Source organism: Heterodontus francisci, chromosome 2 (assembly GCF_036365525.1).
Source record: "Heterodontus francisci isolate sHetFra1 chromosome 2, sHetFra1.hap1, whole genome shotgun sequence".
Classification (NCBI taxonomy): Eukaryota; Metazoa; Chordata; class Chondrichthyes; order Heterodontiformes; family Heterodontidae; genus Heterodontus; species Heterodontus francisci.
In genome coordinates, this window is record NC_090372.1 from 23,509,837 (window position 1) to 23,534,232 (window position 24,396).

Consider the following 24,396-nt stretch of genomic DNA (forward strand, 5'->3'; position numbering starts at 1 on the left):
CCCCAAGTTGGTGATGTCAAATGTATATGGGAGTGTGGAATTCGAGACCGAAACAGATCAGCCATAATCTCATTGAATGGCTGAGCAGGCTTGATGGCTGAATGGCCTACTTTTCCTAATTCTTATGGTCATATGGTATGGTAAAAAGCTATTAAACGGTGTTATGACCAGGTGAGAGAGGTCTAGGGTTCACATGGTCTTACTGTAACAGGGTTTAATTTTAAACACACCATGTTTTTAGCTCCCCCTTGATGAATCCTTGTTCACAGTTTTCCAATTATAAGGCAAAGAAATCAGCACAAGCAGGCTTTCTTAGGTTTAAAAAAGAAAAGTTGAAATTTATTGAACTTAAATTCTAATTTGGTTAACACCTACGAATACACGACGGGCCCACGCTAGCATGCATATGCGTTACACATGCAATTAGAGACAGAAAACAGCAGAAGAAAAATAAAGTGGAAAAGTTTGAGGCAGTATCTGAAGAGGAATTGTTATGGTTCTTCGAGCTCACTTTAGAGTCCTTGATCATAGGTAGATCTTGCTTTTCGTTGGGGCCCAGAATTCTTCTTAAACCTTGTTCACTGTAGGAGACTTTTCTCTCTTGGGGTTCATGTGTCTTCAGTGGATTCAGAGGCTTGTGAGAAAGAGATGGGAGCAGACAGGAGAGAGATCTTCTCAGTCCAGGAGCAAACAGCTTTCTGCCCAAACTGTTTGTATAAATTCAAAAAACTCAGGTTGCTGAGCAGGTTAGTCATTTGACTCAAAAACAAGAAATGCTGGATTCACTCAGCAGGTCTGGCAGCATCTGTGGAAAGAGAAGCAGAGTTAACGTTTCGGGTCAGTGACCCTTCTTCGGAACTCATTTGACTAGCTGGTTTGACCATGTTCATTTGTGTATTTGGCCATCTTAGCAGTCAACCTGGGATGCGAGCTCCTGCACCTTCAAGGTCTGATGATCAAAAGTCCATTGTGGGTTGAATGTCAGGGCTGCTTTGTCCTTTCAAACACTGTCTGTTAGTATGCAAATATCCTTTCCAGCCACAGCTGATCTGTTTAACAAGTCCTCTCTTAACCCCGTTAACAGTTTAAAATCAATGCTCATGACAAAATTAATGTGCCCCGTTCTTGGCAGATGGAGGCCAAACATGACAACAGCAATAACACAGTCACAAAGAATGGAATATAAAATAGCTTCACCTTGTATATCTAATGGCTTAGATGTCACCAGATGCTTCACAAAATCCTATTTGTAGGATTGACCCCTTTTTATAGCCGGTATAGAAATTCATTTCTCTCTCCACAGATGATGCCAGACCTGCTGAGTATTTCCAGCACTTTCTGTTCTTATTTTAGAAATTCATTTCGTTCTTCACCCCTTCATGTGTTTCCACACCATAGATTTAGCAAATAAGCAATCTGTTTTCAAATTCTGCACTTGTAGCTGATTGCTCACAGTCTGGTCGCAGTTCCTTTGGTTTCACCTCTCTGTGAGGAGCATCTGTATCCTTCAACAAGGCACTTTCTGAAACATGAACCCGTGTCCCAGTGTAGCACATTGCCCAGCATATTTGAGTGCCACCATGCATTCTCACTGTTCTCTTTATCTCTCTTACTCTTTCTATCTCCTGTCTCCATCGACTGTAGTCATAGAGGTACAACAAATATGGGAAAAGTACATTTTTTTGCAGTACCGTGTCCATTCTTGGCCTGTGGGCGTGAGAGTGAACTTTATTTTCAGCTGGTAGATCAATGTGCTGGGCTGTTGATTGTTGGGTTATGGTTGGTGCTCAAAATGCCCCTACGTGTAATTTTTACATTTCAACAATGACTATGCTTCAAAAGTACTTAATTGACTTTGGGATGCCCTGAGGTCATGAAAGGAGTTTTACAAATGAAAGTTCTTATTCTTTTCTCTTCTTTTTCTTTCTTTTTATTTTTCCTTTTCTTAAGGCTGATACAGACCTTGACAGTTAAGAGAAGCATAATGTAGAGATGAACATTGGCCTTTTTTAAAAACAATTTTTATTGAACAATCTAAACACAAATATGCCATTTTCAACAAAAAATTCATAGCAAGATCTGTAGTCGAACTAGAAGCAATGTCATTGCTCATCACTGAGTACGTCTTTCAAAAATAAAGACGAGAGGAGAAAATGAGATGACGCAGTCCACTAGCCACTCCCATAATCTTTGCAGGGTGAGGGTGCAGATTAGTGGACAACCGAATATCAGTAGCAGTCAGTCAGACAGAAGGCAGAATCATCCCTGGATTATCCCTAATAATTAAGCAGTGACTGCTTCACTGCTCTGATAACTGCTTACCTTTGACTGTAAAGGTCTTAGGAATTTGGATGGTTCTAACTGTTAACATCCTAACTCCTGAGTTAGAATTGGTGGGGACTTTCAGTTTTGCAGAATGCTCTCTGTAGCAGTTAGACCCTAGCTTTACCCTGAGTCCCCATATGAGCTGAAATTCATTTCACTAGTCCGATTCCTATCACTGTCCCTCAAAAGAATTAGAAAAAATAAAGGTGCATCAGAGACATTGTATTTCTCTTCATTCTTTTTAAGTTCTGCTTTGACCACTATTTAAGTGTAAGTATATAATAAAAAAAACCTTAACAAAAAGCCAGAACCCACTCCAAATTTTCTCTCCTGAAGGCAGTTTTTCATGGCTGTCGCTACCTTTACCATTGATGCTTTTAAATGTGTGAGTTTACATTGAGCATTGACAGGCTATTTTCACCTGTTTGATTTCTGAGCAATGATGCAAGACCAGATACTGTGCATGTAAGGTCACCCTTCAATTCATCATGAGTGACTATATACTTATGGGAGTGGTCATTGAAATATCTGGGGAAAGGCTAAAAACCATAACTGACCAACCACTTACGTGTTGTGTTATTTGGCAGCTGTGTTATACTAAGTGTTCCCTACAAGAGTGAGCTGTAACTTTCTGCAGTGGATTCTGCTTTATAGAAGAGTAATACGAGGTGATACGTTCCGTATAATACAGTTTACAATTCCCAGCATAATGACTTTTTCTAACATTTAGTGCTAACTCTTGTTAGATCACTTTCATCCCCAACCTCCTAGCTGAAACCACCCCAGCCCAATGCCCCTGCCATTGGTCCCCAATATGCTAATCAGTCAACAATGGCGGTTACAGAGTCCATAATCCTCTGCACTTCAGAAACCATCTATCCATCACATAGTTTAATTGGAATGTGCTTGTGCCAGGGCTGCATTGCATCCTGGGTGCATGTTGGCCCTCTTTGTTGCGAGTCCAGCCAGAGTCAAATTGATTAAAATGACCCTATGATTTTTCTCCTGGTTGTTCACAGGAGTGTCTGCAGAATTGATCTTGAATTCCAGGAGTTTCTAGGGCAATCTAGAAGGGTTTGCAAAGCTGTTTTCAAATGGTGAAGATAGCTCCAGCCTAGAATGGTGAATATTATCCCTATTTGTGTAATAAACAACATATCAATGCCAATACCTCATTTTGTAACAGGTTTTCTGAAGAAAACAGTTGCCCAGGTGGAGGAAATGGCTTGGTCCTCCACAAATAGTAAGCAAAGGAGAGGAATTGAAAATAAAAATAAGGATGTTATGCTTCAGGTTTACAGGGCATTAGTGAGACCACATCTCGAATACTGTGTGCAGTTTTGGTCTCCTTATTTAAGGAAGGATGTGAATGCATTGGAGGCAGTTCAGAGGAGGTTTACTAGATTGATACCTGAAATGAGGGGGTTGTCTTATGAGGAAAGGTTGGACAGACTGGGCTTGTTTTCATTGGAGTTTAGAAGAGTGAGGGGAGACTCGATTGAAGTATATAAGATCCTGAACGGTCTTGACAGGGTGAATGTGGAGGGGATGTTTCCTTTTTGTGGGTGAGTCGAGAACTAGTGGGCATTGTTTTAAAATTAGGGGTCGCCTTTTAGGGCAGAGATGAGGAGAATTTTTTTCTTTCAAAGGGTTGTGCGACTTTGGAATTCTCTGCCTCAGAAGGTGGTGGAGGCGGGGTCGTTGAAAATTTTTAAGGCGGAGGTAGATAGATTCTTGTTAGGCAAGAGAATCAAAGATTTTTAAGGCGGGGGTAGATGGGAGTGTGGAATTCAAGACAGAAACAGATCAACCATGATCTCGTTGGCTGAGCAGGTTCGATGGGCTGAATGGCCTACTTCTAATTCTTATGGTCGTATGGTAAGTGTTCTGTGTATTTCATTGAATTGATCTTTTCAGTGGATAGAATTTTGCCACAGCGTTTTCTTAGAACTCAAGAATTAAGCTGCAGTAAGAGTGGAGAGTGTTTCTGATTCCATGTGGAGATTAAACTCCAAAGAAGAATAATGATGCGCCTTTGATAAGTGATCTACCATTCCCCTGTGCTGGTAGTCTTCGGAAGGACAGCAAAGTAATTCATAGATACTCAGAGTAGTATTGATAGCATTCACAGACAGGTACAGATGTTTATAAATTTATCGTTAGACTTAGAGAGGTTTTAATGCATAGTGCTCTTGAATTTGCTGTTTTGTGCTTCTCTTAAAGTGGGTAAGCCCAGTGGCATACTGTACTTATAATGCATGATGAAGACAAATTTGGGATTTGTCACTTAATGGCAGTGGTTTGCTCATCTCTACTTCGAAAAATAAACTGATATGTTTGCTTTGTTAATTGATTGCGTATCCTTAATGGTAGATACAATTTTATCTTTTTGTGTACAAGGTAGGTTTGTATTAGTCATCAATAAGTAGTTCAACAGTTTGCAAAAACTAAGGCAACTGAGGTATTACAATAACTTATTGAAGTATTTCGTCACAAATGTGCATCGGACACCCTCACATGCTCACAAAGACAAAATACATGTTATATTTGTAACCAATCTGCTCACCCATCATAAAAAAATAACTTAAACAGATAGGAAGCCAGTCAATGAACAAGTAGCATGGAGGTAATAAAAGTGTCAGTTAAGTAGCCAAAAGCAAGAACTTCCCAATCAAAATTCAGCAAACCACTACCAATAAAACATAGCAACAAGAAGGAAAACCAATGAAATCATTCAAAATACCTTTCTGTGCCATCTCTCTTTGTTATGGTGCAATATTTTTTTTTAAAGTTAAATCATCAGTACATTCACAAAAAACATGTTTCAAGACCACTTATGAAATTAACCATGTCCTCCTAGTCCAATCCCCTCCCCCAAAGGCCTAACCTCTCAGAAGTCTGGGACACGAGTTTTGTTTTTTCCTTCGAGTTCAGCCTTCTGTTCAGATACTTTTTGGGCCTCTGCACAAGTTAAACTTGTACAATGTTTTTCTTTCTTTAAATTTTAGAATATATCAAAAATGGTTAGAGTAGCTGATTGCTCTTTAGGTTATGCACTTTATACCACGTTCTAGTCATGCCTTTTAAGACCACAATGTGAAATTGTAATATAAACTGATTCAGTTTGTTCAGAGTTTTGCCAGGAAACTTGGTCGAATTAATGGCCTCTGTTAACCGCCCCTACTCCACCCCCCCCCCCCCCCCAATATGTTGGATGGGAGAAATGAAAGGAAGTGGGGAGCCAGGAGGAACGGGAGTGCTTGCCCAGGTCCCTCAAGGTAGCCTTCGATCCCTCCAGCCCCAGTCTGCAGCCCGATTGCTGGGCATCGTTCCTAAGGGTGCCCAGCAGTGGCCTCCTGGCGCTGGTGATCCTTTCTGCACTGTGGCCAGGATGTCCATTTGACCGCCCATCAGGTGGAAGACAGAGCTACAAAATGTTAATGAGATACTTATGTTAAGATCGGCAGGACCTCTGCCTTACTGGGTTCTTCAGCCGTTTTCACCCTCACCTTACCCATATGTATCAGGACCAGTATTTGTGGTTTCAGGCTGGAGGCTGCAAGTGCAGATCAGAAATGCCAAGCATTTTAATATATTAGCTGATCGTTGGTGGTATTGTTCATGGTAAATTAGATTATGTACTGTTTTATACGGGCGGGATTGTCTCCCCAAGACTCAAAGTTGAATTGTTGTTTTGCATACACAGCTAATTAGGGAAGAATTTAATTTTTTGGTGAAGGAATTCTAATGCTGAATTGAGTTTGTCATCTCCAGCCTGAAGCTTTAAAAGACTTGGCTTGTTTACCATTGAGGCAGAATGAAGTATTTGGCTTTCTGTTTTCTTTTTTGTTTAAAAGTATGATTTTAAGATGACTGCGATCTGACACGCAGCCATATAGAATAGCAAAGTTGGAGATTCAATACATTGAGCTGAAATTTATACTCCCGCCGCCAAAATCAGCGGCAGGCGAAAATAGCCAGGGCGACCCACCCCCCCCCACCCACCGATCATGTGGAGGGGGCGGGCTGTCCGTCTCCAGAATGGTGTCAACAGTCTGTGGTTAACGCTGCTTTCATTAATGTGGAATTGACTGTCTGCTTATAGAAGCAGCAGTCATAATGAGGATGGGAATGCAGAATATTTCAGAGCAGGACAAAGCCAGACTTGGTGTTTTAAAAGGCCAAACAGAAAGGATAGAAGGAATGCATTACCCAAAACTAAGTAACAAAGAAACTAAGAGGCTGAAGAATCAGATGGCAGCAGAGAAGCTCCTTAATGAGGAATAAGAGGGCTCAAGGTCACATTTAAACCAAGCGATGAGAAATAGTGGCAAACACATGAAGAGAAGGCAGAAAAGAAATGAAAGAGAGCACTGGAGAACAATGAGCAATCAAATAAATTATTTGAGAAAGACACAGACAGAAAAGCGAGTAAAAGGAAACAAAGCAAGGGAAAAAAATGAAAGGAAAGATTTGGAAATTGAAAAGTTATATGAACTTTAGAAAGCTGTGTTTTATTCCCAGACTGTGGAACTATTAACCAAGCAGCTGTGGCAAGTGTAGCTGGGACTAGCATTGCAGATTTCAGGAGGATCTTAATATTAATTATTTATTGTTTCTTTTTTCTTGACCATGTATTTGGCTCCTTTGAAACTGTTGAGTCTGTGTGTTCTTTGCCCAGAGTCAGCCTCTCTCAGTTTTCGCTTGAGGTGGGTGAGGGAAACCCACACCTCTTAGACACAAACTAGGATTCACTACCCAACCCTATTTTTGACAGAATACATAGCAACGTGTTCACGTACAAGTAGTTGTTGTGTGTTTTTGTAATCTGGAAACTGGTGTGGCACTTAATTATTCCCCTTTTAAAAAAAAAAAGATTGAAAAATGAGGGGTTTTTTCAGGCTAAGCCTCTATTTCTATCAATTCGAAGGAATTCAAGAGCAATGGTTTTGTGTTTGAACTGCCAATTCACCCCCTTGGACTTTCGGTGAAATATCAAGATTTCGAAGAAGCAGAGACTGGAACACCAGGTCTTGGCTGGTGATCTTGGGAATTGCAGCTTCAATCGGGAGACATAGTGATCCCGAGATAATTTTAGATAAAGATGAAAACAAAATATTTAAAGGTAGAAAAAATAGAGGGATGTATTTTTGGTTAACATAGTGCTTTGTTCTGATGCATTTCTTTTAAAGGGTTAAGCCAGATAATGGTTGTGAAGTAAATATTTCAGCATTTACTGTGCTAACTGCACGAAGTTCCTGATTATTTAACAGGGTAAGGATCAGTTAGTACTATATTAAACGTTTATTTGATACAGGAACAGAGTCACTATACGTGTAGCAACTAATAACTCCCAAGAAAAATAAGATAAGCATTTTATTGCTGATAAGTGATATGCTATCAAAGCTTCCCATATTTGGAATGGAGCATATTAATCTGGTTATCAATCAATTAAATGGAAGCTATATTTGTATAAATGGGCGTGTGTTTTCCATGTCAATGCAAGCATTTTCTTGCTAACACTGACGCGAGGTGTCACTTTTGTTAACGTGAAGTGCAAGCAAATGCTACCATTTGTCTTTGTTCATCTTGATTTCCAATCTGTTGTCAGAAGCTGCCTGGTAGATACACCTGAGCAGCAGGCCTAGTTTTCCAGAGTTTATTTCACTCAGATCAACCGTACTCCCAGGTCACTGAGGCGAGGCAAAACTCCCCAAATTCAGAGACAGACATTTACATACAAAACTATCAAGGGACTGATGCCATTTTGAACTCAGTAAGCAGTTGAATGTACTAGTTAGAGATAGGTACTAAAGTTGTTATTTATTCTGCCGATGTATTCTTGCTTTGTAAAAAAAAATGTTGGTTTTGCAATAAATTTGAATTGGTAGTTTAGCCTGAGCACATACGATTTGTCAGTGTAGTGTTTTTCCATCAGTCTGAGAAATCGAGAGTATAGGGTGGCATCCCAAAATATTTCCAGGGAATACGTAAACAGTGTAAGGTTCAATTTTTTGCTTTGCAGCGCACTATCCTATTCACTGCTTGCAGAAGGCCAAGTTTTAGTTCATAAGCATGGACATTACTGGGGTTTTGAGTTGAGCATGAATGTCGAAGGAAGTAACCAAGATTGTTGCAAATCCAATTTTGAGTGAATATTGGACCCATGCCATGGTTTGGAACTAATCGTTACAAAATTGGCAGTTCAGCTCTTGCCCCTGGAGTCAATATGCACCCCCTCCACCACCAGTGCTTCGTGGCTTTGGTATGTATGTTCTGTAGAATGCACTGCAGTCATTCAGCAAGGTTACTTCAACAGAACCTTTCTCTGTTGTGAACCCTACCGCCAAGAAGGGCAAGAGCAGAAACATAGAAAATAGGGGCAGGAGTAGGCCCTTCGGGCCTGCTCCGCCATTCAAAAAAGATCATGGCTGATCGTCTAATTCAGTACCCTGTGCCCACTTTCTCCCCATATCCCTTGATCCCTAAAATTGCAGCAATATCGTAGGAACACCGTTACCTCCTAGTTTCCCTCCAAGTTGCACACCATCCTGACTTGGACCTGGGTTGCCATCTTAACACCATTGTAGGAGCACCATGGACAGGAAGCAATGCAGCAGCTCAAGAAGAAGGACCGCCATCACTCCAGGGCAACTACAGATGGACAATCAATGGCTAACTTTCCTGGGTCACCCACATCCCAAAAATAAATTTAAAAACAAATACTTCCCTGTGTGATGATGACCTACAGAAACCAGAAAGACAGTTGAGTTCTGTTAGATTTTGGTTTCTAACGATTCAGCCTACTTCCCAATATTCCCTACTCATGCTTAAATTAAAACTGCACATGCTAGTTCATGCATCTTATGGAGGAAAACTTGGTCTTCCATATGAGGTGAACAGCATTGCGTGCTAGAACAAGCAATGAGCTTTGTATCATTCAGCATGCATTGGAAATAGGATGTGATGGGATGAGATGATATATAGATTGTGTCAAGGCTTGGCGAAGTGTCTGTAGATCTCTCAATTGAGCTCAAAGCCTTAGGAATAGGGAAGAGATGAAACAGCATTTCAATCACAATACTGTAAATCTCACTGGAAACTGAACCTGTGTGACCATTGAAACTGTCACTTGTTTGACTGCAGTTGTACCACATGGTTTGTATTGTATTAGTTTTGACATGCAGTGACTCTAATTGCACAGCATAACTGTCCTTTTACACTTTTCCAGTCATTCTGAATAAGTCAATACAGTTCTCCGGAACGTACTCTTTGGTCTGATTTCTATGGTAAATGTTATAGTGAAAAGCTAGAAACAGTGGACGTCCAAAGAGACTTGGGGGTCCTGGTACATTCAAATGTCATGAACAGGTACAGAAAATAATCAAAAAGGCTAAACATCTAGATGATGAGAATTCAAGGAAGTAGAAATCATGCTGCAGCTGTACAAAGCCCTGGTTATACCATACCTGGAGTACTATGAGCAGTTCTGTGCTCCACACCTTAGGGAGGATATATTAGCCTTAGGGGGAGTGCCATGTAGATTTACCAGAGTGATATCTGGACTCCAAGGGTTAAATTACAGAGAGAAATTATACAAACTAGGGCTGTACTCACTGGAATTCAGAAGGTTAAGAGGTGATATGATCCATGTTTTCAAGATATTAAGAGAAACAGATAGGATAGATGGAGGAAAAACTATTTCAGCTAGTTGGGGAGTCAGGGACTGGAGGCATAGTCTAAAAATTAGGGCCTGACCTTTCAGGAGGGGAATTAGAAAATACTTACACACACAAAGGGTGGTCGAAGTTTGGAAATCTCTTCCACAAATGGCAATTGATGCTAGATCAATTGCTGATTTTAAGTCTGAGATTTGATAATGAAAGGCATTAAGGGTTATGGTGCAAAAGTGGGTATATGGAATTAGGCTGCAGATCAGCCATAATCTCATTGAAAGACTTGAGCGACTAAACAGCTTATTCCTGTTCCTGTGTTATCTTCGCTCAGGACATGTCTGCAAACCAGAAACGGCACTGTAGCTCAGAGATCAGGATGTTTCTTTTAATAGTAGAGTAATTGTTTCTTCACATCAGGGAAAGAAGTTTACTCATTTAGAGGGAAATTATGCTGCACATTTACTTATGCGCGTGCACTTCAAAATTATTTTTTCATAATTTGAGAGGTGAAAACCAGGTGTTCTGCTGTACTGCATTCTATAGCTTGATTATTACACTACCGGAGAAGAATTCTGAAAGAATGAAGCAAACCATGTGTCAATATTGAACAGTTTATGCCTGTATCACTGTAATTGTAGAGTCACTTTAGCTTGGTTGATTGGTCTGTGCTAACTGCGTGATCTCGCAGTCACCATGATCCAGTCACATCCCCAAAATCAATTCTACCAGCATCCACAAGGCAGGTTTTTTCCCCTAAACTTTATTCTTTGCCTTGTTTCCCGCTTTATTTTATCTTTCCTTACTTTAAAAATGTATTTACAACACCTTTTATTTTCACTTTTTTGGGGTTTTTAGTCCTCTGTTAAGCAGCCAGATACAAAAGTTAAATTAAAATGGGTGCAGTGCAAGTTCACCAGAATGATACCAGGGTTAAATATTGAGGACAGGTTACATAGATAGCCTTGTATTTATTCCCTCAAGTATAGAAAATTAAGAGGTGATCTAATTGAGGTGTTTGTGATTAAAGGATAAAATAGGGTAAATGCAGAAAAGCAATTTCCTTTGGAGGAAGAGTCCATAACAAGGAGTGTAACCTTAAAATTTGAGCTAGTCTGTTCAGGGGTGGTGTCAGGAAGCAGCTCTTCACATAAAGGTCAGTGAAAATTTGAAACATTCTCCTCCCCAAAAGCAGTTGAGGCGAGAGGACAGTTGAAATTTTCAAAACTAAGATTGGTAGATTTTTGTTGGTATATTAAGGGTTGTGGAACCAAGGTGGTGGTAAGGTACAGATCAGCTGTAGGCAGCAAAGGCTCAAGGGGCTGAGTAGCCTACTCTCGAGCATGGCTACCCGACCCGAATCCGACGGGACCCGACAACATATGTCGGGTTCGGGTCAGGTCGCTCTTCCAGGTCCGACATTCGGGCTCAGGTCGGGTCGGGCCGGGTCAGACACAGTGACAGCCAGGACGTCAAGGCGGGAAACACTCTGCACTAGTCTGCAGTAAACGATTCCATCCAAGGTACAGCACAACCTCTTCAATAAGGTTGATTATATTCTGGTGGTCGGGTTGGACGTGAGAGAAAATGAAAGGGCTCGGGTCGGATATGATTCTGTCAGGCTCGGGTCGGGTTTCATTTGCAGACCCGAGCAGGCCTTTAGCCTACTCCTGTTCCTTTATTCCGAGATCTTCAATTGTGTTGTTTTCTGTCCCATCTCTCACCTTTCCACTTGAGCGTGGCCATGTGCTGTGAACCTGGTCCATTCACCATCTCTACTCTGCAGGCTTGAGCCAATCCATCTCTTTCCTCCTCTATCAGCACAGCTGCCTGTCGGACTAAGAAACTTACAGCACCTTACAGAAAGAGACCTTTTGGTCCAACCTGCCTGAAGGAACTATCCAATTAATCCCACTCCCCTGCTCTTTCCCCATAACCATGTATATTTTCCTTTTCTAGTAAAATTCAATGCCAAAGAAGTTAAATATAGAATGACGGTTAATAACAAAAAATAAATTTCAGAAGGAGGACATATAGTGGGGGAGGGGGAAGGTGCTTCTGATGCAGGAAGGCAGTGGATACTCTTAAATGTTTTTAAGCATTCCTTTTCAGTTTTGGCACTTGAGCTGTTTCAGAAATGTTGCCTTTTTTGCACTTTCTCACTCTCCACCCTGCTCCTCCACATTCCTTCAGGCTATCTCTTCACCTTGCTTGTTTCTTTCGCCTCGCCAATACAGCCCTGTTCCAGTAGTCCCTTAACCAGTCTTCCGAGTTCTGTTCAAACACCTCTCCATTTCAGGAGGACCCCTCCCAGTGTTAACAGGTATGCGCTTAGCCAAAGCACTTGCTGACCTTAGAGGCACACAAAGCATGCCAGAAAATCACAAAATTACACATCAGCTGTAAATAGCACAACATAACTCCAAATGCCAATGCTTAGCACCCCTCCTCAAAACAAGCCCTAACCTCTTGTCAACACATGTTACTGCTTACTACTCATTTACTCCACTTCTGCTAGACCTAGAGTTGACTTTATTTCTGATTTTCACTTCAAAATGAATGCCTGTGCAGTTTTGTAACCATTCACTGCAATTTGCTTCAGCAGTGCCCATTCTTTTTGATTCATAGAATCATACAGAACATGCAATTAGTCCCACTTCCCTGCTGTTTCCCTATAGCTCGACATAGTTTGCTTTTTCGAGTATATATCCAATTTACCTTTTGTAAGTTACTATCGAATCTCCTCCCATCACCCTTTCTGGTAGTGCTTTCCAGATTATCATAACTCACTACATTAAAAAAAAGATTCTCCTCATTCCCCCTCTTTTTTTTGCCAATTGTCTAAAATCTGTCTCCTCTGGTTACTGACCATTCAACCAGTGGAAACAGTTCCTTCATATTCGCTCTGTCAGAACCCCATATAATTTTGAACATTATATCTTCCCTTAACCTCTTCAGCTCTATGGAGAATAATCCCAGCTTCTCTAGTCTCTCCGCTAATACAGCTTTATTTTCATTGAATATTGCTTCTTTAAACCCTTGTGCAATAGTGCTTTCCGTCTCCCAGTCCCAAGACTTCTCATGATTCCGTTTCCTGCTGCTTTCAACTTGGTCACTGTAATTTAATATAGTAAACTTGGGCTCCCTAGTAAGCTTAACATTGTATTATACATTTTAAATAGAAAAATGGATTCAGAAATCAGTATTTAGAGTTTCAGCTAATTTTAACCTTATAGGCACTTGCAGTTTTGAAGTACATTACTGCATTCAGTTTTGGGCACCGCAACTCAGGAGGAATATATTGATCTTCGATGGGGTGCTGTGCTGGTTCACCTGAATAATACCAGACTTAAAGGGTTGCATAAACTTGAGTATAAAAAATTGAAGGGTGATCTGGTCGAGGTGTTTAAAATGATATATCAATTTGATAGGGCAGAAACAGAGAAACTATTTCCTCTGATAGGGGGAATTCAAGAACAAGGGGACATCATCTTGAAATTAGAGCCAGGCCATTTAGGAAGGAAATCAGGAAGCTGGAGCCTTGAAGGTAGATTAAGGGTATCAAGGGTTATGGAGCAAAGGTTGGAGTTGTGAAACAGATCACCCATGATCTAATTGAATGGCAGAGCAGGCCCAAGGGGCTTAATTGGCTACTGTTCCTATGTTCATTCCATTGGCTTATACTGCATCTGACACCATGCTATTAAATAAATCATTACAGTATTTCATTATATAACACGTCCTGATCATTTGAACTGTTAGTGAGAATGTTCCAATAAGAGATCTATGCCACCAGCATAGTATAGCATCAGAATAATCAAATATGGTTCATGATGTAGCAGATGCTCAAATTGTGGTATATTTATTTATATTTTTAATGTGATGGATCTGTTGTTCATAATTAATTTAAACTATGCTGACAGTCATAAGGAAATTGTGTTTCAGATTCCTGAACGTAACTTGGTATTTTCCCTACACTTTTGCACGCACTGACTAAATTGGTTGAACACTTGAAAAATCAGGTGTGAATGAAGATTCACTCATATACTTTTTGTGTTATTGCACAGAGTATAATTATGTCTGCACATCTCATTATTGGCATCAATTTGGCACCAAATTAGCAATGATCCCTTTTGCTGCATTTACAGATCGGGGTACGCCAGAATCTTCTGTCTGAAATGTCGCTCAAGCGCCCTCTGCTGGAACTTAAATGCCAAGTTTCTGCTCCAGAAATTGCACCATTATTTGTTGAACTAGCAATGACAAAAAGATGGAAACAAATATGTTTTCAAAATGTATTCATTGCTTTGGGTTCTGAAGTTGAGAATAAAGATTTAATGAACTAAGGCTTCATGTACTGCATTAATGCAGTTTGTTTTGCTATTGGCAATGGCTATTCAAAGCTATTCTGATGTAATGTTAAAATTAGAGCTGGTCCATTCAGGAGTGAAATTAAGAAACACTTTTCCCACACACAGTGTAGAACTCTCTTGCCCCAAATAGTTGGGTCAACTGAAATTTTCAAGCCTGAGACTGATTAATGTTTGATATCGGTATCGAGGTATAGGCAGATAAATGGAGTTAGATACAGACCAGCCATGATCGAATTGAATAGATAGACTTTGAGGGGTTTTGATGCCTCACTTCTGTTCCTATTGTGGTCAATGAATTTTACTATCTATATGTTGCAACTAAGGGTTATCCTTTTATGTTTTTTGCCTAGACTATACAACTTTACCCAGTACTTCCTCTCCACAGTCTCGTACCATTGCTTGTGGCACAGGGACCACCGCACGATGTAGCCGAGTAACATTTGCAGATGATAAAACCCGAGAGTTCACTGCAGTGGATCCCAACTTGAAATTTCAAGATGAGGCTGAGGCCTATCACAGGGTCACATCACGCCCATACTTCACCCCGCACCCAGGTACTGTACTGTTCTAATACTGCAAACTCCATACAAAATTACAAAGGCAGGTAAAGGCGCAAAGGATACTTCAATCAGTTCACATTTTGTTCCCAAGAGCATAAGTCTGTTGATTGCATTCGTTGTCGTTGAGAAGTACGTTGCTAAAACAGATGCACCAAATTATATTATCATAGTGACTTGTGTGTTGTTGGCTGATGGAATATTTACAAGAACGATCTGTGGAAAGTTCAAACAGATTAAAAAATTTTTTTTAATTCATTCTTGGGATGTGGGCATCGCTGGCTAGGCCAGCATTTATTGCCCACCCCTAATTGCCTGTGAGAAGGTGGTGGTGAACTGCCTTCTTGAACCGCTGCAGTCCCTTGGGGTGTAGGTACACCCAAACTGCTGTTAGGGAGGGAGTTCCAGGATTTTGACCCAGTGACAGTGAAGGAACGGCGATATAGTTCCAAGTCAGGATGGTGTGTGGCTTGGAGGGGAACTTGCAGATTGTGGTGTTCCCCATGCATTTGCTACCCTTGTCCTTCTAGGTTGTAGAGGTCGCGGGTTTGGAAGGTGCTGTCTAAAGAGCCTTGCTGTATTGCTCCAGTGCATCTTGTAGATGGTGTACACTGCTGTCACTGTGCGTCAGTGTTGGAGATTACCATTGCCTGTCACTTGTGTGGCGTGAATGTTACTTGCCACTTATCAGTCCAAGCCTGGATATTATCCAAGTCTTGCTGCATTTCTACATGGACTGCTTCAGTATCTGAGGAGTTGTGAATGGTGCTGAACATTGTGCATTCATCAGCTTCTGATCTGATGATTGAAGGAAGGTTGTTGATGAAGCAGCTGAAGATGGTTGGGCCTAGGATACTTTCCTGAGGAACTCCTGCAGTCATGTCCTGCAGCTGAGATGATAGACCACAAACAACCAAAACCATCTTCCTTTGCAGTAGGTATGACTCCAACCAGCAGAGAGCCTTCCCCCTGATTCCCATTGACTCCAATTTTGCTAGGGCTCCTGATGCCATACTTGGTGTTATGACCAGGTGAGAAAGAGGTCTAGGGTTCCCTTTCATCCTTCACCTGGGCTTACTGTAACCAGGTTTAATTTTAAACACATCGTGTTTTTCACTCCCTCTTGGTGAAGCCTTGTTCACCGCTTTCCAATTATAAGGCAAAGAAACCAGCACAAACAGGCTTTTTTAGGTTTAAAGAAGAAAGGTTGAAATTTATTAGACTTGAACTCTAATTCAGTTGATGCCTATGGTTACACGACAAGCCTACAGATACACGACGTGCCCAAGCTAGCATGCATACGCGATACATGTGCAAATAGAGACAGAAAAGAGCAGAAGAAAAAAATGTGAAAAATATGAGGCAATATCTGAAGAGTTTTTGTTATGGCTCTTCGAGCTCAGTGTAGAGTCCTTGATTGTAGGTAGATTTTGCTTTTCGTTGGGCCCCAGTATTCTTCTTAAACCTTGTTCACTGTAGGAGACTATTCTCTCTTGGGGTTCATGTGTCTTCAGTGGATTCAGAGGCTTGTGAGAAACAGATGGGAACAGACAGGAGAAATCTTCTCAGTCCAGGAGCAAACAAACCCTCTCAGTTCAAACTGTTCGTACAGTTCAGAAAAATCCAGGTTGCCAAGCAGATTAGTCATGTGAATAACTGGTCTGACCATGTCTTAGATTGTATCACCTTAGCAGTCTCTGGAATGCTCCTCTTACACACAATACCTGGTGATCAAGGTCCATTGTAGGTTGAATGTGTCGGGGATTGGTCCGTTGTCCTTCCAATCACCGTCTGTTAATATGCAAATGTCTTTTCCAGCCATGACTGCTCTTTTTAACAAGTCCATTCTTCACTCTAGTAACCGTTTAATATCAATGTTCATGACAAAATTAATGTGCCTCATTCTTGGCAGGTGGGGGCCTAACTCGACACCTCCACACAGAGCAGAATGAAATGCGATTTGAGAAAACGCGTTTCATTGAAAGGCTCGAGAGAAAATATAAGATAAAGGAAATTAACATGGATTTCTCTCATTCATTCACAAATCCTAAAACTTATTAAAATCACCCCTTTTTTGGCCTTGCAATAAACATGTTCCTTTTTGAGGAAGTTTCTCTTCCATTTGCCCATTTCCATGGCTGCCTAGGGTCTTTGTTGCTGTTGAGGTCTGAAAGGGTGGGGTGGGGAGGGAGGGGTTAGATTTAATTAGCCCGAAGCTGGAATTTTTTTCTCCTCAGGAGAGTCAGTAGTGGGTGTGTCTATCCTGAACACTCTTTCAGTGCTTCGCTGTCATGCAAAGGCTTTTGACTTTGGGGATGGGTGGTTTTCTTTGGTTCTGACTGTGGGGGAGGATTCTTTGCTAATCTCCCTTTTGTCCCAGAAGACACTCCTGCCTGCAGGTATTTGTGCAGACTCTACTGCACTCCTCTATGGCACTTTAACTAGATGAGGCATCACCCTCATGGTTTCTCTGTCCCCTAGAGGTCTCTCTTTGTCTCTGTAAATGTTGTTAGCAGCTCTGGTGGGGTGCTTCTAGAGTCTGCATTTACGTAGGAGGATGTCGGGTCTAACTTTTCACATTTTTCAGGGTTGGCTGACCGGACAGTAGGGGTTTTCATCTGGGATTCCTCCTGGACTTCCTTTAACCTGCCCTCTTGGCCACTTTTTCCCCTTCCTTGTCTAACCTTTTCCCAACCTTATGCCCGCCTTTCCCTTTTTGTTCTTGGCGGGGTCCCTTAAAGTTCACCAGCCCTCTGCTGGAGGGTCCTCCTAACGGTACAGGACTGAGGGGTGCAGGTTTTACTGTAAGTTGGGGTTTCCCCTCAACCTGGCACATGCGGCAACTCCTGCAGTACTCCACCACATCTTTGTGGAGTTTTGGCCAATTAAACTGCTGTCTTATGCGGGCTTTGGTCTTTCGTATACCGGCATGTACAGGCAATGTAGTGTCGTGGGCCCTTCTTAATATTTCTCTCCGGTACCTCCGCGGCACCACTAACTGGTGAACTACTGTCCACTCCTTGCTCTCAGGTCTGTGAGGAGAACTCCATTTCCTAATTTTTTACCTCATTTTTTAAATAGCAGCGATCAGGGACTCCCTCTGTTTCACTTTCAGATTAGGCATCCTGTGCTAACTCTCATAATACTGGGTCAGCTCACTGAGGCTCAGCTAGGGAAAATCCATTTCATTCATTCCCTGGGTCTCCTAAGAAAGTCTCAGACAGGCACACCTCATCATCATCTGCCTGCAGTGCCAATGCAGTCTCCTCTGGGGGAGCTGGTTTGATCATTGCCTGATCCACTGGACATTCAGGGAAACTGCAGGGGTTTGTCTCCTGCCAATGCACAGTTTGGCACAAGTCAGGAGTGTGATGGAATACTCTCCACTTGCCTGGTTGGGTGCAGCTCCAGCAACACTCAAGAAGCTCGACACCATCCAGGACAAATTGATTGGCACCCCATCTATAAACATTCCACTCCCTCCACCACCAACGCACAGTGGCAGCAGTGTGTACCATCTACAAGATACACTGCAGCAACGCACCAAGGCTCCTTAGACAGCACCTTCCAAACCCGCGACCTCTACCAACTAGAAGGACAAGAGCAGCAAATGCATGGGAACACCACCACCTGCAAGTTCCCCTCCAAGTCACAAACCATCCTGACTTGGAACTATATCGTCGTTCCTTCACTGTTGCTGGGTCAAACTCTTGGAACTCCCTTCCCAACAGCACTGTGGGTGTACCTACCCCACATGGACTGCAGCGGTTCAAGAAGGCAGCTCACCACCACCTTCTCTAGGCCAGTTAGGGATGGGCAATAAATGCTGGCCTGGCCAGCGATGCCCACATCCCATGAATGAATTTTTTAAAAAAAGTATTCAAGCACACACAATCACAAAAAAACCTTTATTGAAATCTTGCTCTTGTTGAAATAGGCACAGTTTGGCTTCCCACTTCCAATTTCTCTTGTTTGTCTGTGGGTAAAATTCGGGACACACCCAAATTTCTGTTACGACCAGGTGAGAAAGAGGTCTAAGGGTTCCCTTTCAGCCTTCACCTTGTCTTGCTGGAATAGCGTTTAATTTTAAATACACCATGTTTTTAGCTCCCCCTTGGTGAATCCTTGATCACCACTTTCCCATTTTAAGGCAACGAAGCCAGCACAAACGAGCTTTCTTAGGTTTAAAGAAGAAAGATTGAAATTTATTAAACTTAAACTCTAATCCGATTGACCCCTGTGGATACACGACGTGCCCAGGCCAGCATGCATACACGATACACACGTGCAAATAGAGACAGAAAAGGGCACAATAAAAAAAAAAGTGAAAAGTTTGAGGCAATATCGGAAGAGTTTTTGTTACAGTTCTTCGAGCTCAGTGTAGAGCCCTTGATTGTAGGTAGATGTTGCTTTTCGTTGGGCCCCAGTATTATTCTTAAACCTTGTTCACTGTAGTAGACTTTTCTCTCTTGGGATTCATGTGTCTTCAGTGGATTCAGAGGCTTGTGAGAAACAGATGGGAACAGACAGGAGAGATCTTTTCAGTCCAGGAGCATACAGACACTCTCAGTTCAAACTGTTTGTACAGTTCAGAAAAACCCAGGTTGCCAAGCAGATTAGTCATGTGAATAACTGGTCTGACCATGTCTTGGATTGTATCACCTTAGCAGTCTCTGGAATGCTCCATTTACACACAATACCTGGTGATCAAGGTAAAGCCTGGCTGCCTGACCCGAACCCAACTGGACCCGACAGCAAGTTTCGGGTCTATATTCCGAGTCCAGCATTCGGGTTCGGGTCAGCTTGGGCTGGACAGTGCTGCTTCCTGGAAGTCACAGGATCAGGCGTACACATGATTCCCCACGACTCCATCTGCAGGAATAGCCTGCTGCCGGAACAGATGAAGGATATTCGTGTTGGGTCGGGTCGGGTGCGAAAAAAAATTAAAGGACTCCGGTTCGGGTTGGCTGTGGCTGGGTTTTAATTTTATACCCGAGTCAGACTTTAAATCAAGGTCCATTGTGGGTTGAATGTGTCAGGAAATGGTCCTTTGTCCTTCCAATCACCATCTGTTATTATGAAAATTTCTTTTCCAGCCGCAGCTGATCTGTTTAACAAGTCCTTTCTTCACTCCAGTAACAGTTTAATATGAATGTTCATGACAAATCCATGTACATCATTCTTGGCAGGTGGGGGCCTAGCATGACATCGGTCAAATACTGCCTCGATGTCAAGGGCAGTCACTCTCCCCTCACTAACCTGGTAATCTGTAGTAAAAACAGAAAGTGCTGGAAATACTCAGCAGGTTAGGCAGGATCTGTGGAGAGAGAAACAGAGTTACTATTTCAGGTTAATGACTTTTTCTCAGAACTGGAAAAAGTTTTAGATGTAACAAGTTTCAAGTAAGTACAGAGGCTGGGAAAGAGGCTTGGGCGGGGGTGGTGGGGAGAGAACAAAGGGAAAGCTGCCACTTCCCCCACTCTTTTCCCCCCCCTGCCCACCCCCTCTTTCCCTGCGTCTCTACCTGCTTAAAACCTGGTATATCTCTAACTTATTTCAGTTCTGGCAAAAGGTCATTGACCAGAAAGGTTAACTCTGTTTCTCTCGCCATAGATGATACCTGACTTGATTATTTCCAGCATTTTCTGTTTTTATTTCAGATTTCCAGCATCCACAGTATTTTACTTTTGTATGGTCCTTTGTAGACTGCAAAATAAAAACTCTTGACAGTTTTAGATGTGGGTGTAAAAGTGCTACATTCTTCAAGTGGTATATGTGTAGGATCTTGAAAGCTCGGGCCGGTGACTATTTTATAATCCCTGGGTTTGATTTGGACACAGATGCTCATAGGCTGAACAATCTGCTTCTGTACTATCATGGCTCTTGGTTAGAGAAATCCTAAACTGATCCCACTGATTTGTTCACTAAGGTACACAATACTGGTCTGCTTTGCTAGACTTTATTCGGTGGGTGCAGTAAGGTCACAGGATCATAATTCCTATTTCATTACGGATTATAATGGAACATAATTCATTTTGAGGTAGAAAGGGATAGCTTGACAAGAGTGCCACCTGCTGGGTTTTGCTTACATTGCACTGTACAACTCCCCTGCCCATTAACAATGCACTGCAGTATTTTACCCTCCTTTTTTAACTAAAATGGTTGAAAGGTATCACAAAGTATACATATCTTTGTGCTGTCACTAGATTTCTTTCTAAGATTTGAGCACCATGTTGTGTATTCCTATGTCACCTTCCACATTTAAGCTGACAACACTCAGCTCTACCTCCACTACCTCTGTTGACCCCTCCACTCCCTCTGTGTTGCCTGACTGCTTGTCTTTGGTGAACTGCGATTTCCTCCAGCTAAACACAAAACAAAAACGTTGTCACCAATTCCATTCCCTTCCTTAAGCACAGTCTCGGTCGGAACAATTCGGTTCACAACCTCCGTATTCTATTCAGCCTTGAACTAAGTTTCGGTCTGCATATCATCTCCATCACAGAGGTCGCCTACTTCCATCTCCTTTAATGTTTTTCATTCCGCCCCTACTTATATTTATGTGATGCTGAAACCCTGATCCATCGCTTTGTCATCTCCAGACTTGACTAATCCAACGCTCTTCTGGCTTGCCTCCAATCCTGCACTCTCCATAAACTACAATTAATCCAAAACCCCACTGCCTAATACCAGTCCAACACTGCACATAGTCCCACTCACCTATAACCTTGCTGAACTACATTGGCACCTGGTCCAACAATGGTTCAAATTTAGAATTCTGATTTACATATTTTAAACCTTCCTATCTCTTTGAGCTCCTCCAGCCCTACAACCCTCCTCCCTTCCTCCGCCCAGCCGCACCTCAAACTTTGCCTTTTTCTGACTCCAGCCCCCAATACCCTTTGCCCCTTCATTGATGTCCATGCTTTCAGCTGCCTAAAATACCCTTCCTAAACTGCTCTGCCTTTCCACTTTTCTATTTTCCTTAAAACCCACCTCTTCAAACATGGTTTTGGTCACCTTTCCTAAAATCTCCTTTGTCTAGATGCATATCTGTGAAGTGCTTGTGGCTTTCTTTTTCTCTCATGTTACAGACTTCAGCTTTTCTATATTAAAAGTGTTATGTAAATGCAAGCTGTTGTTGGTTTCAAACAGAAGGCAGTTTGCTTATGCAAAATAAGGAGGCTTCTCATAGCTTTAATCTGTTTCTTTTTTTAATAACATTGTGGTCCCTTTCAGGACTCTCGAAACTAAAATGTGTTTACGGATTTTCTTCTGATTCCTTGAAGCATTGAGATTGATTTTATGTTCATTGTTTGCATCTATGTTAGAGAAAGCTTTGGGGACCTGAGTGCACAGTGGGATTGATGCACCCACTTTCTTTAACGGCAATCTGTAAGAAGGAGTATCACTCTCTTGTTCAGTTGAAGGGCCTCCTCCAGCCATGGAGTGTCATTGATGTAGGCACAGCGTAGTAGGAAAATACATTAAAATGATAGGCTCTGTATCACTATTTTAGTGTGTCAATATAATGATACATTCACCCCTCTACTTCGTGACTGTGATGTCTGGTTTGATTTGAGGACTGCACTGATTTATTTTCCAATTTCAGCTGAGGTGGCGGTCAGAGCACAACAATTGGATTCAACACCCCTTTGCTGGGGTGGGTCGGGGGGGTGGGGGGGGGTGCGAGTGCTGCACTGTCAGAAGTTCCATTTTTCATTCAACCGAGGCCCTGCCTGCCTTCTCAGATGAGTGTAAAAGATCCCATGGCACTATTCAAAGAAGAGTAGGGGAGTTCTCTCTAGTGTCCTGGTAAACATTTATCCCTCAACCAACACCACAAAAACATTAACTGTGCATTTATCTTGCTACAGTTTGTAGGGCCTTACTTTGTGAAAATTGGTTGTTGCATTTGCCTGCAAAACAACAGTTACTACACTTCAAAAGCAATCAGTTATGAAGGGTTTTGGAACATCCAAGGCATTAATAAAATGGAAGTTCTTTATAACGTGTGGTATTCCCCACAGGCTCCTTGCACAATCCTCCTGCATCAGGGCATCAGCTTCCCAGATCAACGGTGTCTTGCACTTTCACTGGTTCCTTGCCAGCCAATGAGATGAATGGAAAGAAGCTGAGGGTCGGGGACCAGCCCATCAGACTGGTGCAGAGTCATCCTGCAGAGGTGCTCAAGCTACTGGGTGGGCATCCCTCAGTTGCCCCAACTGTGCCAACCTCTCATTATAACCAAACACAGGAGCCGCACGTCAGAAGGCAACTTGCACCTCAGAAACCTGACGGTGACGATGGGAGGAGCAACAGTTCTAGCAGTAGAGGCTGTGAGGTGAGTCGCTGTACTCAACACAAGTGATGAGAGAAGGAGAGAGCAAGCGGCGCTAAACTGACTGCTTAAAATCACAAAGCGAAACATTTTAAATACGTTGAAACAAAAGAAATCTACTGTGGATACTGGAAGCCTGAAATTAAAACAGGAAATGCTGGAAAACAGTCAGTACATCAGGCAGAAGCTGTGACCTGAAATATTAACTCTGTTTTTCTCTCTGTCTCTCTCTCTCTGACTCTCTCTCTCCCTCCCCCCCCTCTCTCTCTCTCTCTCTCTCTCTCTCTCTCTCTCTCTTTCCCCGCCCCCCCCCCCCCCCCCCCCCCACCTTAGGTGCTGCTGAATGTTTGCCAGTATTTTTTGTTTTTAGTTTAAATAGATTGATTGGTAGAATCAGAGTGCTGGCATCATCACACGCATCCGATTTATCAAGTCATGCCTGGATTACTGACTCATCACTTTCCTGTTGCAGCATTTTGCTTTGTTTAAAAAAAATCAGCTTGCAACTTTGCTGTTTTTCTCCAAAGGATGCTAGTATTCTTCCTCCTTTCCTTTCTGCAGGGAAAATTTGAACTGTTGTCCACTATCTTGTTTGCTGATGCTGGCATCCTAACTGCGTTGAAGTGGAGATCCTGCAGTTTAACATACAGAACCAAATGCTACCTAGGCAGGATGCACAATATGCTATAACCCACTGTACAATGGCATTCGTCAGATACTAGCCTCCATCCAACATTGCTGCCTGGCGACAACCCTGGCACATGCATCTTGCTTGAGTTCATACTATGTGAAAAGTACCCCTAAATGGGTTCATGCTTGCATGGCAGTATGACCACCAGAGTGTGCAATATGCAGAGTTGACACATCCCACTTTGTGACTGAGTGCAGTTCATTTCCTACAGCACAGTTTACCAGTTTAAGCAGGGGTGCCTGATCTTTGAGTAGAAGTCAGTATTTTGCAAGTGAGCATTCTGGATAGTGTGTCCCTGCTGTGACCATATCTTCCTAAATTTCAGCCAGGTGATCCATTCCCTGTCGGGTGAACCTGCACCCCACACAATATTAGTAATGCAATAAAAATAGAAAGTGCTGCAAACAGTCAGCAGGTCAAGCCGCAATTGTGGGGA

General features: G+C 42.2%; 1 protein-coding gene across 3 annotated transcripts in view; it reads left to right on the forward strand.

Moving 5' to 3' along the window:
- cep72 (centrosomal protein 72) overlaps positions 1–24,396 on the forward strand; it is a 234,410-nt gene that overhangs the window by 184,271 nt on the left and 25,743 nt on the right. For all 3 annotated transcript variants that reach the window (XM_068055509.1, XM_068055516.1, XM_068055501.1), the window contains 2 exons: positions 14,722–14,925; positions 22,959–23,272. In XM_068055509.1, coding sequence (XP_067911610.1) covers positions 14,722–14,925; positions 22,959–23,272 — 518 coding nt within the window. The remainder of the gene's footprint in view (positions 1–14,721; positions 14,926–22,958; positions 23,273–24,396) is intronic.